Source organism: Protopterus annectens, chromosome 7.part0, assembly GCF_019279795.1.
Source record: "Protopterus annectens isolate FY-2018-M chromosome 7.part0, PAN1.0, whole genome shotgun sequence".
Taxonomy (NCBI): domain Eukaryota; kingdom Metazoa; phylum Chordata; order Ceratodontiformes; family Protopteridae; genus Protopterus; species Protopterus annectens.
The window spans coordinates 1,309,118,606-1,309,136,062 of NC_056739.1; the positions used below are offsets into that span (position 1 = coordinate 1,309,118,606).

The window sequence follows — 17,457 nt, forward strand, 5'->3', positions numbered from 1 at the left end:
TACTCTCTTCTGCACTAGTTTCCTCCTTCTGTTGTATAGCTTGTTTATGGCAGGAGTCCAGCAGACTGGTTTCCTTTTCTTGGAGGAGTGGGTCTTGGTTTTGCTTGGGATGGCATGCTCCATGCATTCTTGTAGCTGCCCGTAGAATGCATTAGTAAAGCATTTCGTAGCTTGGGCAGTGTTATCCTTCAGCATGGGGGCTTTGAAACTTTCCACCTTGGTCTTAAGTAACTTGAAGTTTGCAAATGAAAAGTTTTTCACGGTGGTTTTCTTGTCCGGGGGTAGGGGCGGAATATGGATATCCAAAGTGATTTGTTTATGGTCAGATCTAACCAGCGAGGGGTTGACCTCTGGTGTGGAACACCGGTCACCCATGTTGGTGATGACCAGGTCCAATATGTTGTCACTTCTGGTGGGAGTGTTGACCAGTTGAACCAGGGCGTTTGAGTTTATAAATTCTAGGAAAAGTTGAACAAGGGCGTTAATACTTCAGTAGTTCTCCCAGTTAATGTTTTGGTAATTAAAATCACCCAATATTAGGGTGTTTCGTAGGACCTTTATGTTTCCCAGTGTTTCCAGAAACGCGGAATGGGGGTCTTGGGACATGGTGGGTGATCTGTAGCAAGCTACAATTTGAATTGCAATTTTTCCCATTGTTAGTTGCACGTAGATGATCTCTGAAGCATCGTGCTGTGCCACTAACCTGTAGGTGTGGGTATTTTTGATGAATATGGATACGCCCCCACCTTTTGTATTTCGGTTTGGGTTCTGTGACCGAAATGTATGGTATGAGTTGTAGCCTGGTAGTGCTGGGGTGCTCTTCGGAGCCTTAAACCAGGTTTCTGTTACTGCACATATATCGATTTTCTCCATACTGAGGAGTGCCTCAAGTGCGTGCATTTTGAGGTTTAGACTTCTGGCATTGAGTAGCATTACCCTCACTTTTTTGTTACTTGTGCTATTTACGGCATTGGGTTTATCTTTTGAGCCTTGCCTAAAAAAGGCACTATGGGGGTGGCAAGAGCCTTGGCCAGTATTCAAAAGCCTAAGGGTGACAGGTACAAGCCGTCTCTAGCAAAGCAGCATGGCTTGTCGAGCATGTCATCCCAGGCGGACAGACACTGGATCCCCTTTGAATGACACCAGAAACTTAGCCAATTGTTGAAATCAAGATTTTTTTCTTTATACTGTGGTATCATTCTTGGTGAGGCAGGATGCTACTCAAGGTCAGGGTCAAACCGGCCTGGGCTACATGATCAGAGAGCTCTTCCATTTTCTCTTCATGTAGTCCAGGGAGGTACGGCTCAGGTCATTCACACCAACACGGACAATGACATAGTCATATTTGTACTTGTTCTGTTGTGACCTGAGTGCTTGTGTTAGGTGACGGATCCTGGCACCCGACAGCCAGCTAACAGTAACCTTCTCCTTATTCAGCCTAGTGAGTGGGATGTTAGTGTGCTGACTATAGAGTCGCCTATTTACTAGTATGTTGGGTATGTTATTTTGCCTTAAGGGCTGTGATTGCATGGCACACTGGGTTTTGTGAAGTATGTGTTTCATGGTTTGTATTGGGGGGGTGAAGGTTGCTTGGATGTTTGCTTTGGAGGTCTCTGTTGGTTTTGCAGATTTTTATTTAGAGCCTCCGAGTATGTTTTCATGTATTTATGTGTGTTTTTTGCCGGTGCTGGTTTAATGGGTCTATGTAAGACAGTGGTCTGATGCAAGTATTTCCCTTCTCCTCTTGACTGTCTGATCCAGTCTTGGGTTGAGAGAGATTAGCCTCTAGTTTGGCTGTATAACTGCATCTCTCGCATGTATTAGTGTTTGGTGGTAGGAGGGGGTTGTCTGTGTACATGAGGCAGTTGTAACATTGCCTTAAAATGCCCAGATTCACCAGTTGGACTGGAGAGTACACCTGAAACTGCCCTTTGGACATGCCTGGATAGGTACAGTGAACTTTATTACTGGATGGGTGGTAAGGCCGAGTAGAGAGCCTTGTCCTTCTGTACAGTACAAGAGGGTCTAGTGCTAGGATTTATAAGTGCTTGCCATAAGATTTGAGCAAGTGCCGGGCTGAGAAATGAATGGCTTGAGTGCATAAGTTGAAGGTTTGTCTAGTTCCAAGGGAAAAATTGAAGAGGAGACTTTGTGGAGCCGGGAATAGTGTTACCCTAGCTAATCGGCGCTGCCCGACATGCAAAACTGGGTAAATATGCTGTTTATAGCAGGGAAATGCAAGAGATAGAAATTTGCCCAAAATGGCCAATAAACTACTAATTTCTGGGCTGAAATCACTCCTCCAAGGACAGATAGGCTGCTCAAAGCTCCCCTGTCTCACAGGTGAACAGAGAAACTTCCTTCTAGCCAAGTAAGGTATGGGCAAACACAGAAATCTGTAACACAGCCCTGAATTCAGCACTAACCTGAAAACTGGACTATACTAGCTTAGAAAGGTGGGAAGCAAGTATATATATATATATATATATATATATATATATATATTTTTTTTTTTTTTCTTTTTTTTTCAGAAAATATAGCAGATAGACTCAAAAAAAACAGTTTAAAAGCACAGAAAAGGATACTTTTTGTTATATATCGCAGATCAGAGTTGTAGTCAATGCCCCCAGTAATAAAATAGGAAGAAACACAAATACAGTAAAAGCAGATGAATAAAGTGCAAACATTTTTTTTTTTTTTTTTTTTTCTTAAGAGCAAGAAGAGAGGAAGGAAGAACCTAAGTGAGCTCTTTCTCAAATCTTCTCTGTATTAAGTAGAGTGAACACTAGACTCAGAATATGATCTATTGTATATATCTATATGTATAATCTATATGTGTGTGTATATATATATATATATATATATATATATATATATATATATATATACACACACACACACACACACACACACACACACATTTGCATAGTTTATATACATGTCTATCTATTTTTGCATATTTTAGTCTAGTGTTATGGGTTATCACAAATGAGATTTGGGTAACTCTCGCTAGGCATATTGGGATAGGGTCTAGTCTCGAGCCAGTGGAAGCTCTTGAGCTTTATAATGCGGCCGAGTCGGAGCTGAGGATCGGTTCTGAACCCAACCAGCAGGAAAGAAGGCAAAATCAAGGACAACAAACATGGAACATTATGGTGAGTACATAACTTGTTTTTTTATTATATAGAAGAAACAAAGATTAGTAATATAATAATTTAACTAATAATGTATAAAAAAATTATAATAAACACTTAAACGTACATCAAAGTAAAAGTAACAGTGTGTGAAAATCACAAAAAAACTATTTTATAGACATTTTGCTTATTGAATGTAGCCCCTGATTTTTTAACAATGAATCTTTTAAGAGAAAAAAAATAAAGTGTAGAGTTGAAGTTCATAGGAAGTGTGATGGTCTCATTTTCTAACCTTACTACACTAGTACCAAGTATAAGATTATTAGAATCTAAGATTGAAATGTAAGCTGAGTCAGGTAGTGAAGTAAAGTATGTAAAGAAAGCTGGTGGTAGAATGCAGAAGTCCAGGAATTTATCAAATGAAGAGCGCAGGAAAAAGTGGGAGATAAAAAAGCTGAACCAGGCTAATAGAACGTGTGAACCTATAAAAAGGAATGCTTGCTGGTTAACAAAGTGGTCAAATAATGCATAACAGTATAATTAAACAAACAATCCAAAAAAAAAACATTGTGGTTCTGCTTTCCAAGAACCAATGCAAATTCTTGTCCGCTGGAAGTTTATTGCAAAAAATAAATAAATAATAAATCAAATGAATCACAAGAGTTAAGCACTTTCTTTCTGCTCTGCTAAGATATTCATTAGAACTATGTGCATGAACTCCATTTTTGTTTAAATAATCAGTGTAATCACATGACCAGTAAGTTTCAAGTTTAGTGTCTTTAGTTTGTAAGGTACTTGTTAAAAGAAATATATTCATTTACCCCAGAATCTGAGAGGTATTTAAGAATAACTGCCAGTGCAGTTCATGGTGTTCCAGCCTTTTCTTCCAACTTCCATCTCTCTCAGAAATCTGCACGTATTTCAAAATAAAAAACAATAACTTTTTAAAGTTAGTACACACCTTTGAGTGTTTACTTAGGGTGTTTTTGTCCCCCTTTTTATTGCATAGGTGTGTTCATACATCCTAGTTCGTAATAAACACTCAGTCTTCCCTTCGTAGAATGCAGGACATGTAAGGCAAGATGTAAGGTAAACGTACTCCTCTTGTTCTTCAGTTGTATCTACCTGTGCAAAGTAAAGTTTTTGAATAAAAAAGGGGGATGGTGATGTTGATGTTTATACTGTCATACGATAAACCTGCCTTGTAAACAGGCCCTGCATCTGTACATCCCACTGTTTTTGTCTGTGTTCCTGTCACTTCACTGGTTTCCTGTTCCAATAACCATTTAACTGGATTTAAGGACACATGTAGGGGCTTCACCTAGTTTTTGAGTTAGACCTGTGGGACCAAAACTCCTGAACCATTTTTGCAAAAATCTTCACCCCACCTGCACTGTGGTCAAATGTGAGCAACATGACCTTAGACCGTTTGTTGTTACTAGTGTTGTTTAATATCCCAAACTCAGGGGACCTTGAATAGTTTAAAATTGGTTTGTAATTCCTCGCTTTTCCTGAAACTACTTCAATCGATATGTTATTCACTTGTCCCGTGGGTAAACTGTTTCAAAAAATAATAACTTAAGTTTGGCCATTCCACCAAGAACTGGCTATCATCAGATACCAACCTGGATAGCCTCACCATTTGCCTGTTTACCAAACTCCCTCATTGGCAGTTATTAAATGCCTCTCTGACCCCAGAGTTGAATGAGTATATTTCTTTCAATAGTATTTTACAATTAAAGGCACTAAACTTGTAACTGCTGTCTCCAACTGACTACTTAAGAATGTTTTCTTTTTTTAGTGTGGTTGTATTTTAATGTCTACAATTTTTTTATGTTTTGAATTTTAGCTAGTTAAGTTCTGATATTTTAGCATTTTTTTTGAGCTGTCTCTTTAAGAATGGCTTGGAGATATTTTCATTTGTCATGTGATTACACTGGTTATTCCAGCCAAAGTAGTGTCAGTGCAAGTAGTTTTAATGGATTTCTTAACAGAGTATAACAAAAGTGCTTAGGTCTTGTGATTTATTTGGGAACCATTTGAAATATAGGGATATGATACAGCGAGTCATTAAATGTGAAGACTGAATGACCAAGAGAACTGACTTACATATATTAAGTCCAATATGCCATTTCTCATAATATTCCCTCTTTTCTGAGGTATGGCAATCATGGAGTTGGCATATTTACGTTCAGGGGTGCAAGGGGGGTTGCCCCCCCCACCCAAAAAAGAAGTTTAAAAAGATTTTCAAGTTTTGCTGTTCTCCAGGTTTTTGGTCTTTTTTGTTTTTGGCTCTTTGGCACACGTTTCAGTAAGGAGACAATTTTTTTATTTTATTTGCAATAAATTTCTACTGGGTATGAATTTGAATTAGTTCTGGGAAGGCACAACTACAGAGCTTTTTGGATGGTTTGCATCTGCTAACAAAGTGGCTAAGAGAATAGTTGCCCAAAGCTTAAGTTTGATATTTGCAGTGGTAGAAACAAGGCATCAAAGAAAATCTGTCAGATTCTGGAAAGTGACTGAACAGATGATCCTAAAAAGCTCTATCATGCTGCAAAACAACAGGAAAGAAAAAAAAAGACAGTCATCAGGTACAATTCATAAGTGATGCCAGCAACAATCTTCTCAGTAGTCCAGAGGACATCAAAGGCTGATGGAAAGAATATTTAAAGATATTTCTAAATGAAAAAAACTCCACAGTAACTATCCTGTCCCATCCATAGCCTACAGTGATAGAATAAAGAGAACCCACCTGAGAAGAAATATGAAGAACACTAAGGAAAATTAACTCATGGAAAGCAGAAGGTTCAGATGAAATTTCAGCAGATATTCATAGGTAGGTACTAGGCTAGCTGCCCTTGTGGGCCATTTTAAACATAGCCAGTTTCACTTTCAGAAGAGAGAATCAAAGCCATGTACTTTTTGTCTGTGAAGTAAAAACCTTAATCATTATACTAACCCCCAGCCCTTAGTTAAGTGATTATAAGGCTAATGACCCCAGAGAACTTTTCTAAGCTTAGCCATGCTTCCAAAGGGAAGAATCCAACCCCGTACCCTGTATCTGGAAGGTAGACACCTTAAATTACACCAGCCTACAAGTCATTGATCCAATATAATGGGTACATTACAAGAGAAATAGCTCCTGAGGATGCTCATCTTCATGTGGAGAGTGCGGCATATCCCAGATAACTAGAGAATAAGTATTCTAGTGTCAGTGTACAAGAACAATGGTGAAATTCACAACTGTGGGCAGTAGAGATGTGTCAGATATCAACACTCTTCAACAGAAACCTTGACGAGTGGATGGGAAACAGAAAATTTACCCCAGGGATCACTGCAGTGGCTCTGCTGGACAGAGGCACAGGGAACTAATGGCTCTGCTGGACCGAGGCACAGGAAACTAATCTAAGGGGGCGGAGAAAGCCAACACATTCTGGCTAGGCTTATAGATGCCCTCGGGCAGATAGCCTAGTATTTACCTATGAACGTAATTCAAACTATATGAAAGTGCTGGAGAAGATGACTGATAAATGAAACACACAGAATAGTAAAACATAAGATGGAAAATGGGCAGTTCAGATTCAGATCTGGATGCAGTACAACTGGTACAATGTTTTCAGTGAGACAGTGGAGTAGAACTTGGATATGGGGAAAGTCCAGGTGGACATTCCCAGATTTGTTGAAACATATGACAAGGTCCCAAGAAAGCTGATTTTTGACACCCTGCAATGGTTTGAAGTTCCAGAAACATGGATCTTAACTGCAGAAGATTTAAGGTTTTGTACAGTGAAAACTCTAGCTTGTCTGGGTCTTTTTTGCAGTTTTTGCTGAGTGGTCATATGAAAAGAGTGATAAAGGTAATTAGAAAGGAAAACCAAAGGACATACTATGAAAGAGTCCAGCATCAAAACATAGCACTGTTTTAGTAAGTTTGTATTATACATGTTTGGTATGCTGTTTACATTTGAACAGTGTATATTTTAACAACTTAATTCCAAACTTATGTAACATTTCCTATTTTATACCCTTCCAACATAAAAAAGTAATTATTTAAAAAAATTGACAGCAAGATCTTATCGCAGTTTGTTTTCTAGTTAATTACTAGTATGAAGTAAATCTATAGAAACTTAAGTTTTGGATATTTCTGTAGGAAAAATGAGACAATGTGAAGGAACAAATCATGTTCCAGTAATAAAGTTTATGTTTGTTTAGACTGCATTGTACAAGTTCTGCAACAAGTGTAAAAAAAATAATAAAACTTTAAAGTTGGATATAACCTCCTTACAATATACAGAAACAAATTATACCTTTTTGTGCAGAAACAGCATTGTTTTCACATTTTATTTTATTTTTAAGGATGCCATCATCCCAAGATTTTTTTCTCAGAGATGAAAATGCCTGCCATGACACTATGAAAGAGCAAAACCACAGTGGTGTCACCTCCTAAATTAATGTATAGACTAACATGTTTTTCATGCTAAATGTAGCAGTAGTAGTTTCTTAGTTCGTAGAAAGTCAATTGTCAACTAATTATTGCAAGTGGAAACACCTTAAATTGAAAATTAACAGTGATTATGTAGTTGTCAAACCACAATGTAGGTATGTATTTCCTCTTGCAAATAAGTAAGTTGTTTCTACTTACCCATGATGGATTATGTTCATATGCAAACCACTGTCCAGTACACCTACCATGACATATTGTGGGTGGGGTTATAGAAAAATTAGTGAAACTTAAAAAAAAAGAATAAAAATCAGACAGCAATGACTTGATGTTGTGCAAAATCACTTGCAACTATAATGGGAAATGCAAGTAGTTGAAAAATAAGGATGCTTCCAAAAGTGACCATTACACTTTAAGTTTCCTTAGGTTGAATGTTTAAAGTACAGGTAGATGACATACAGTTCTTAATACAGTTGAGAAATCTGTCATTCTGGGCCCAATGCAGCCATCTGCCCCACCTAAAAGTAGTGTACTCCCATTTTATCATGAAATGTTTATATTACTGTAACCTGTTCTTTGTAAATATTGTTAATAGGTGAAAAAATTGTCTTCAGCTTTAAGTCACTTCCAGTAAACTCTGTCCCTCTGGTGTAGCACATCTATGGCAGATATAACCCTCCACGAAACCTGGGCCTTCCAAGCTTTTAGGTCAGTAGAATCAGACCTCTAATTATGGATGTGCCCATTTCTTCAATCTGTCCAACCATGTATGTCAAAAAAGTAACCATTTATTTATTTTTATATGACAGTAGCTATGTTTCTTTAATTAACCCTTGCTGAATGGTATTCTAGGCAGCTGTTTAGTTTGCTTATGCATAAGGCTTGGACACGCTTGCTATATTTTTTTCCTCACTCTAGCAGCTAACTTGTAGGTGCTCGACTTTGTTTTTGGAGTGCTTATTTTCTGCATTTATTTAGTCAGTCATGACTAATGATATAGCCTTTAAAATTTAAGTAGGGGCACAAGATCCTAAACCCAAGACAAGTGTACCTTAGGCCTTACTTAGAAGAAGAACATGTTGATGAACAGTATGATATTAATGAATCCTTTACAACTAGTACAATTAGGATAGAAGTACCAAGTGATTGTTGTTGAAACTAAAAAAGATATCTGCATCTGCACCAGACTGTACCTTATCCTTGAGCTCCACCCAAAGGTTGACCCCATCAAGCTCGGGGGATGAGATCATTGTTGACAAACCTTGAGTTGAGAATCACAGGAACATAAACCACAAGAATGATAGGTGCAGTAGAAGTAAAGACTCCTCTTCATGTCCTATTTCTGCTCATTCCCCTTTGTTCCATTTTTGTCCCAGAATATAGTGAATTTTATTTCCTCTGAATCTTGATCAGGAAGATCTTTCAGACTATTTTAATTGCCATGAAGTTAGACTGTGAAAAGATGATGGAGGCATTCACCCAGTTTCAGAAAAAATGTCTCCTTCCTCCTTTGGTTTCTGGGAAACAGAGGCATCTTCTCATTGCTAAGCAAGCATATTCCTGTTGCCAACCTGTTCTGCAATGGCATCCCAGGTCTCCTGTCTGGGCCTCTTTCAGGCTAGAATTCAGCTTCCAGATACCAGTGTGAATATCAGTGATGGCCTGAATCTCTGGACCACAGCCTTAGGGTTGGGTACTTTTTGACATAGTCCTTGACACCCATGTTGGCAGCTTCAACACATTTGCCCTCTGCATTGAGTTTCTTTAGATCCTGGGCTTGGGGTCACCCCTTTGGCATTGGTGTAAACAGTAATTCCATAGGTGCCATTGCAGTTGGTAGGATCATGTTCGGGCATTTTGCTCTCTGGCTTGATATTGGCCCCACAGGGTTTCCACCTTGGGCAGATGGGGTTATGCCTGTTGGCTCCAAGCATGGCATCAGCGTCGGTCTCAACACATTGGAAATTGTACTGCATTTCCCCCCTCTCAACACCTGTACCTAATGTGACTTTGACCTCAACAAGGGACCCTTGTTTTGCCTGGCAGTTTAGTTGTCACCATTTTTCCAAGTAGGCGAAGTGGTCAGAGGGCCCTTCTGGAATCAGTTACGCATTAGAGGGCCCCTCTGGAATTAATCACACATATTTGATTCCTTAAAATTGTTCTTTATCATACTTGAACCAGTTACCTCCAAGACACAGTATAAAGCACAGGTGCAAGGAGGGGCATCTGAATTCCCCTCAGGGGTCCCCACTCAAGTATTGATGAGTATGAGGACACTAATTCTTCACCTTCAGCCCAAATACTATAGGTTTGGAAAGATCTTAGAGATATGACACAGATGGCCCACAAACTCCGCAACCTGTCCTCAAAACTGATGCAGGAGGGCTTCCATACCACACTTCCATTTCTGTAACTTTCTTCCTGGGTGTTTCTTCAAGTGACAAAATGGTGTGGCTTGTGGTGAATACAACTCGGGGAAAACCCAGATATTGTGATGCTTATCCCGAGGAGGTAAGACTAAATCTGATTGGAAAAAGAATCCCAAAATGGAATATCATTGGTGCAGCAGCTATACATTCTCAAGACAAATTGTCTGTGGTCGTGGACAGGTTTGGGATGTGAGATTATGCACCCTGCATGTGTACTTCAAGGGTTGTAAATTGTATGTATCATGTGTTTCTATTCCAGTAATATCTAGTTGATGAAATGAGCCATTCACTGGAAAGTTTGGCAGATGCAGGCCTGAAATACAAGTTGCAGTCTAAGGTGGCAACCATGGTGTATTGCAAACCTCACAGTACATCTGTCTCATAGTTTTGTGAATGGTGTAGTGAGAGCAGTAGACACCAGCACAGACCTCCGTTGTCATGTCTGGTTATGTCTCACAGATTTCACCGAGGATGCCAAGGTGACCTTCTGTAATGCCTCTTTTGAAGCCTCTGCACTTTTCAGCAAGTCAGTCAAGTGTCACCTGAAGAACATGATGAAAAGGGAAAGACCCACATGGCCCCATGTTACCTTTAGCTGGCCATTGTGCAGGATGAATGGAGCAGGACACTAATATGCAAGTGCTATATGGTTTCCTTCCTGCCCCTACCCTGGTCCTACTCTGTCCACTTGCTCTAGGACTCACCTTTCCAAGAGGTTCTGTTAAGAAATAAAGTTTTACACGTCATACAAAAAATAGCTATCCAGAGTGGTCCCACTAGACCAAGAACGTTTGGCTTCTTAATCTTTTAATTTTTTTTTTCCCAAAAATGAACAAGACTTCAGGATGATATTTGCTCTGAATGGCTTAAACAGATTTATTCACGAAGATTCCATAATGTAGTCATGATGTAACTCATCCTTTCTTGTCTTTCAGAAGAAGTCTGAATTTGCTCTTTTGATCTTGGGGATTCCTAGTATAAAGGTTTCTAAGAAGTTTCTACACTTCTGAATAGGAACCAGACGTTATTAGATCTGGAATTTTCCAATTAGTCCCCAACATGTGGACCACGTGCATGTCTATAACTACAGTAGATTAGAAACAGCAATGTGTGAACGTGTTTATTTACCTAGATAACTGGTTCTTAGCTGATCCAGCATGGAACAGTCTCATTTTTGTGAAGACATATGCTCTGAGCTTATTCCAGTCTTTGGGAATCAGATTGAGAACTGCAGAAAGCTCCAGATGCTGATATTCATTGTTAGTGATAGACACTGTGTCCTACAGGGCAAATTTTCCCTTGGAGAGGATCCTCCCCTTACAGAACATGGGATTAAAATTATTCAGTTTTACTCAGTCCCAGTCTCACTAACATGGAGGCTTTGAGACTCATGGTAACAATTATCGATTATGCATCTAGTTCTAAGTACCACACTTTACAGGAGAATTGTTCAGTGTGGAGTTTGGAGTGTCAGTGGTCTCATTTGATAGTTACTGTGATGCAGTGCATAAAGGTTTCAAAGATTTGCAAGTGTCTGTTAAGGTGGTGGAGTCTTACACCAAACATGACTCTGAACAATCCATTTTGGTCTTTATCTCTGTAGTGTTTGCCACCATAAACGTTTCTGTCCCAGAATTGTGGGAAGGCATTTTCAAAGGCAGATTATCTAAGAGGTATGATCACAGACTGAAGTGAGTCTCCATATCAACATTTTGGAAGTAAGGGAATTTTGTCTTACATTACAGACTTTGTAGGACTTCCTTCTTCAAGGTGTAATTTCTATCCGCACTGTTAACCTAACAGTAGTTTGGTAGGTAACAAACAGATCTCACTTCTACTCTTTTGTCCAGGGGCAGTGGGGGTATGGGAATGATCAATGTCCATGAACCACTTTCTTATAACCAACCACTTTCCTGAGGAGACCATTTCCATGGTGGACAGACTTACTTGCCATGCTAATGTCACAAGAGTGTTCCCCCAGCTTGACAGTTACAAGAAAGATCTTTAATCGCTGGGGGGATTCCTTTCTGTGACCTGTTTGCATCTCTAACCTGCACCAACTGCAGCATGTTATTTTCCTTCATCTCATCTCTGGGTTATTGCCCCAGGGATATTGTCTCCTAAAAATGTCACCCAGGATACCTGTATCCTTTCTCCTCTATTTTCTGTTGCACTTCGTTTTAGATGATTCTGTCCTTCCTCCATATGAGCCAGCTGCCACTGTAGACTTGAAGTTAGGATCCTAAAAACCTTTATGAACTACAAGATATGTGGGTCAGGCCCCCATATATGATGTTCTGTAAGGCTCTATTAACTTTGTAAGCTAACTTTTGTTAATGCCCAAATTAATCAGAGAAATTAACCTCAGTCAGTGTTGTATGAATATCCGTGGACCACTAAGATTCGTCATGGACAAAATAAATAGGTTTCAAAATGTTTGTCTTATTACAAGAAATTGGGCTTTAAAGTCTCAAAACTTGCCCTTTCCAAGTGATTGAATATATTAAAATTTACTTAAAAAAGATACAGTGAACCTTTGTCTAATGTGCTTGGAGCTCACTTAGATGAATGAGTTGCTACCAATTAAGCTTTTTCAGGAATGAATCCTTCAGTAGTAGTTGTGCAACAGCTATGTGGATCTTGGAAAATACTTTTGCAGTGTGTTATATGCTGGATGTGTTCTCTAGATCTTGGGTCTTCATTTGGGGCTACAGTTATTAAAAAGTGTGTCTCACAAAGATGACCACTGAAGAGGATATGCTTGGGGTTCTGTGTGGTCCTCATCACAGGTATGAAAGTTATGAACTTACTGTAGAATTAGATTTCACTGAGCAGGTCCATAATTATCAACATATCCACCCTCCTTTCCTCTATCTTCAGTCTTTGTGCAAACAGGGTATAGGAACTTTTGTGATGCTACATTTGTTCCAGTAACAAGGCATAACAGAAAGATGGGGAGAAGCTTGTTGGCAAAGAATTGTGTGCAAAAGAGGACAAGGTAGTAACTTGAAGTATTAGATGTTGAGCTGACTAAAGATCTCCAGCTTTAGTCTTGTTAGTTCATGATGATGGACTCACTCATTCAAATTCATCATTTTGGTGAGTATATACCATTTATTTCCAGGCTGTTTAGATTAACATAATCAATATTGGGTGTATTTATCTGATAATTTATCCAGTCAATGTTTTGGTTGTTAAAATGTCATATAATTGTATTTTACTAATTGTTATATGCTAGACTTTTGTCAAGACTCTTTTTGTTGTGGTATGGGGTTAAAATCTGAAGCACCTCTTTTGACATAGTGGCAAAAGTCAATACTGCGAGTCTAAACACCAATTGTTTTATTGAGATTTTCTGTCTTTATTTCACCATCTAAAACATCTGAATAATGCTGCAATTTTCATTATATGCATGTTTAGTCTCCGGTATTTACAATGGCCCCTGACTGCACGTCTGAGTGATAAATCATTGCAGTGATGCTTTCTCTATTCTTTATTGTCCTTTATGTTCTTTTGGTTATTAATATTAATATTTCTATTTAGTTTCAGAGTATGAGGAGTGAGCAGATATTCTGGCCAGTATCAGCGGATCAGAAAGACCGGATTTGGCAGCTTTGCAAAAAACGTCTTCAGAGGCAAGAATTATTTTAGGCTAAATAAATTCACCAAGCTAACAAAATATTCATACAGTCTTAGTTGCCTTCATTTTTGGATGAGCAGTAATGTGCATTTTGAACTTAACATCACTATGTTTTTTTTTCATCTAACATGCATTACTACACTGTCTAGGCAATAGCAGATGAAGTACAATCATGCTGGCTCATGGCACAGATGCAGGGTGCTCTCCATGCCACTGGTGAATTGAGATCGGTGGTAACACTGGTAGAACTAAGTCAGTAAGTGGAAGGAAAGATTAAATTGTTTTGCGGCCTTCCCTGTATTCTCCCAAGGACTATGAGGGTGTTTCTGTTGCACTGCTGATACCTTTCTAAGGACTTGAACTGATTGGCAATGCAGGACTCCAGAAATGCAACTTTGCTGCTTGAGCAGTTACAGAGGCAGTAGTGCATTGATTTGCTCATTCCACTGTGATGCATTTGTGTGCATGGTAGGGTGGGAGGGCGGAGCTTAAGGAGGAAAAGGTCCTTATCAAAATGCCTGTTCTATAAAACCTCACCACAAGCAGAGTTAGACCTGCAGAGGACAGAGGTTATGGTTGAGAAATCGAGGTCTCTTGAAAAAGACATTAGAGTATGAATGAGGAAAATCTGCTGTGAGAGGCACAGTGCACAAGTAAAACTCCCAAAAAATCTTATAGAGTCACTGTTGTTCTTAGAAATTAAGTATGTATGTACTTAACCTTCTTTGTTATATCAGCCTTGCCTACCCCTTCATAGCCAGTCCCTGTATTCTCCCATGGACTGTGAGGGTGTTTCTGTTGCACTGCTGATACCTTTCTAGGGACTTGAACTTATTGGCAATGCAGGACTCCAGAAATGCAAGTTTGCTGCTTGAACAGTTGCAGAGGCAGTAGTGCATTGATTTGCTCATTCCACTGTGATGCATTTGTGTGCATGGTAGGGTGGGAGGGCGGAGCTTAAGGAGGAAAAGGTTTTTATCAAAATGCCTGTTCTATAAAACCTCATCACAAGCAGAGTTAGACCTGCAGAGGACAGAGGTTATAGTTGAGAAATCGAGGTCTCTTGAAAAAGACATCAGAGTATGAATGAGAAAAATCTACTGTGAGGGCTGTGTCTTTGTGAGATAATGATGTTTTGTTTAATTGTTATAAAGGCAAAGCTTGGTGAAAAGCTATCTATAATCCTGGACTCAACAAAACCCTTTTGTGAAGTTAAAATTATATCATATCAAGATTAAACTTGTCAAATCCAGCTATATCTGAAGGAGCAAATGTACTTTATTCAAATCCTGTTGCATTTCTGGCAGAAAAAAATAGAAACCTTACATCGTAATATTAATTGCAGACCACCTGTCTTCTCCTTAACAACTATTCACAGTCACACTGTATCCAAAGTTGCAATATCCCTAAGAGATGTTTTTCTTGCACCTTTGTGCACCTTTTTGTAGGATGCATATAGGTTGCTACTGTGTCCATCCCAACTACCCAGGTAACACAGGACATATATATACCATTATTTCACTTCAGAATTGTTACTACTAGGTCAAGACCTGTTTGCTCCAGTAACTACCTATTTGAATACACAGTACTCCACTTTTATAAAGATGAGTGTTTTAAGTCATAGCCAAACGTCTGGCTTTAACTATAGATCATGGTATCTTTTCTTGTCTATTAAACAAGTAGTTATTACAGCATTACCACAAGCTTCCTTTGTAAGTCAACTGCTGAATTAAAGCCTAGCTCCATCTCACTATTTGGAGCCATGCTATTGAAAACATTGATCTATAGCCAAATGCTGGAATTTGCTACTATGTTAGTTAATTACAGCCAGTGCATCAGGTCCCAGTCGGTTGCGGTGTTTCTTCCTCACCTCCAGTTGAAAGGCTTGAAAAAGCACATAAGGTCATTCCGGAGTAGCTACCAAGTACGGAAGACATTCTCGTCGCTATTGAACTTGATAACAAAGGTGTTTTACTTCACCTCCCCTTGAAAGGCTTGAAAAAGCACATGAGTTCATTCCGGAGTAGCGACCAAGTACGGAAGACTTTCCACTTGCTATTGAACTTGATAACAAAGGTTGATATCCACAAAAATAACTTTGCCACTTGTAAACCTAACTGACTGGGTCCAAAAGCACTGGTAACAGTCTCCTTAGCTCCCGCTTAGTCAGTATAGCCTACAAACCTGGACAGGCAATCAGTTGGAAGGGTAACACTTTCCTGTAACCCTCTTTCTTTACCAATTAATTTAAAACAGCATGCTTACTGACCAGCGTGCTTTCTACTGTTAATCTGTAACATTAGGCTACAGATATAGTGTGCTCCGTAACAACAAACAATGTGTTTTCTAAAATCTAAGTGAAAAAGCATGCTATCTACCTATAGTGTAATTGGAAAATGGGCTTACTCTAATATACAGTGATAAATGGGTTTAAACTGTGTAGTTCAACAGTAGGGTTCAGGAACAGAGTGCTTGGCACATAATAAACTAAAAAGTGTGCTCATTACTCCTACCTGCACATGCTGACCAGGTATCTGTTTTACTGGTTTAGCCCCGTTCTGCTTGCTTCACTCGGTTCGTGCCCCACCCTGCCCTCATATCCCACCCCCCCAGTACTACTACATTTATAGTATCACCGCCATGCCCCCTTAATTAACTAAACAACAACATGTGTTTCTAGAACACTGCTAACTCCTAGGACAATCATACACCCTTTATCTACCTCACTATTCATATTAACCCACCCACAACTAGTCTCTTCCTATAACGCTTTTACCCGTCTTACATATTTTTCATGTAAACTTAAAAGCAAACCATACCCTAGTAATTACAATGACTACAGCTAAAATACTAATGCTATTATCCTTACTACTCCTGCTATTTATTCCTTATCACCTAAGCTCCTATGAATATGTACATTATGTAGAATTCCAATACCCAAAATCTCAAACATCCACCAACCTAGCATTTAATAAGTTTAACCACTATATAACTACCCTCTCTCCTAATTCTTCATCCCCCAGATACCACCACCCTACTAAATACAGCTACATTAGCTCAAAAAACAAAGGCTATGAAAAACTTATAAACAAATTCCTGAGACTCATAAGTAACTTGAAAATTAACCTTATGAGGGACGGTGACATCCACCCTAACCCTGGCCCATCCACAACATTAGACCCAAGCTCACTGCCTAACAATCCAGCGTGCACTGCCCAGATAGATAGGCTCCCAAACTCATTTCTGGCCTGACATCTTAACAACAGAAGCCTAAGTAACAAGATCCATAGCCTACATGGACTCCTAGCTGTTCACTCCCCTGATATCCTCTGCCTGACTGAACCCTGGCTAAAACCAACAACCAAAGATAACGAAATAACTCTCCCTCAGTACAACATTCTTAGATCGGACTTCAAGGAAGGGTGGCAGGGTAGCTGTGCTTTACAAGTCTACCCTAACAGTAACAATTGACACCCAACAACCGCCTCAGTTTAGCATTGCAGAAATTATCATCACCAAACTACAAATAAATAAAAATAAGTATAGACATTGTCTGCATTTATATACCACCTAGTAAGAACGTCAATAATCTAGAAAACATCCTACATTGGCTATCTTGCAACTATCCCCAGGAAACCATTGTCTTAGGTGACTTCAACATTGATTGGAACACCTGTTCCTCTGAATCTCCGTCTACCCATATAAACTTCCACCGATTTACTCAGATCATTTCCACCCCTACTAGCTTCAACAAAAACAGAGCCAAAGACAGTATCCTTGACTGGATACTTATCAACAGCCACCCTC

The 17,457-nt window shown here is 39.2% G+C and overlaps 1 protein-coding gene across 4 annotated transcripts in view; it reads left to right on the forward strand.

The window, feature by feature from the left end:
* The window catches only part of HEMK1 (HemK methyltransferase family member 1), a 1,059,949-nt gene that overhangs the window by 472,688 nt on the left and 569,804 nt on the right, over positions 1-17,457 (forward strand). For all 4 annotated transcript variants that reach the window (XM_044077921.1, XM_044077920.1, XM_044077922.1 and 1 more), the window contains exon 3: positions 13,554-13,645. In XM_044077921.1, coding sequence (XP_043933856.1) covers positions 13,554-13,645 — 92 coding nt within the window. The remainder of the gene's footprint in view (positions 1-13,553; positions 13,646-17,457) is intronic.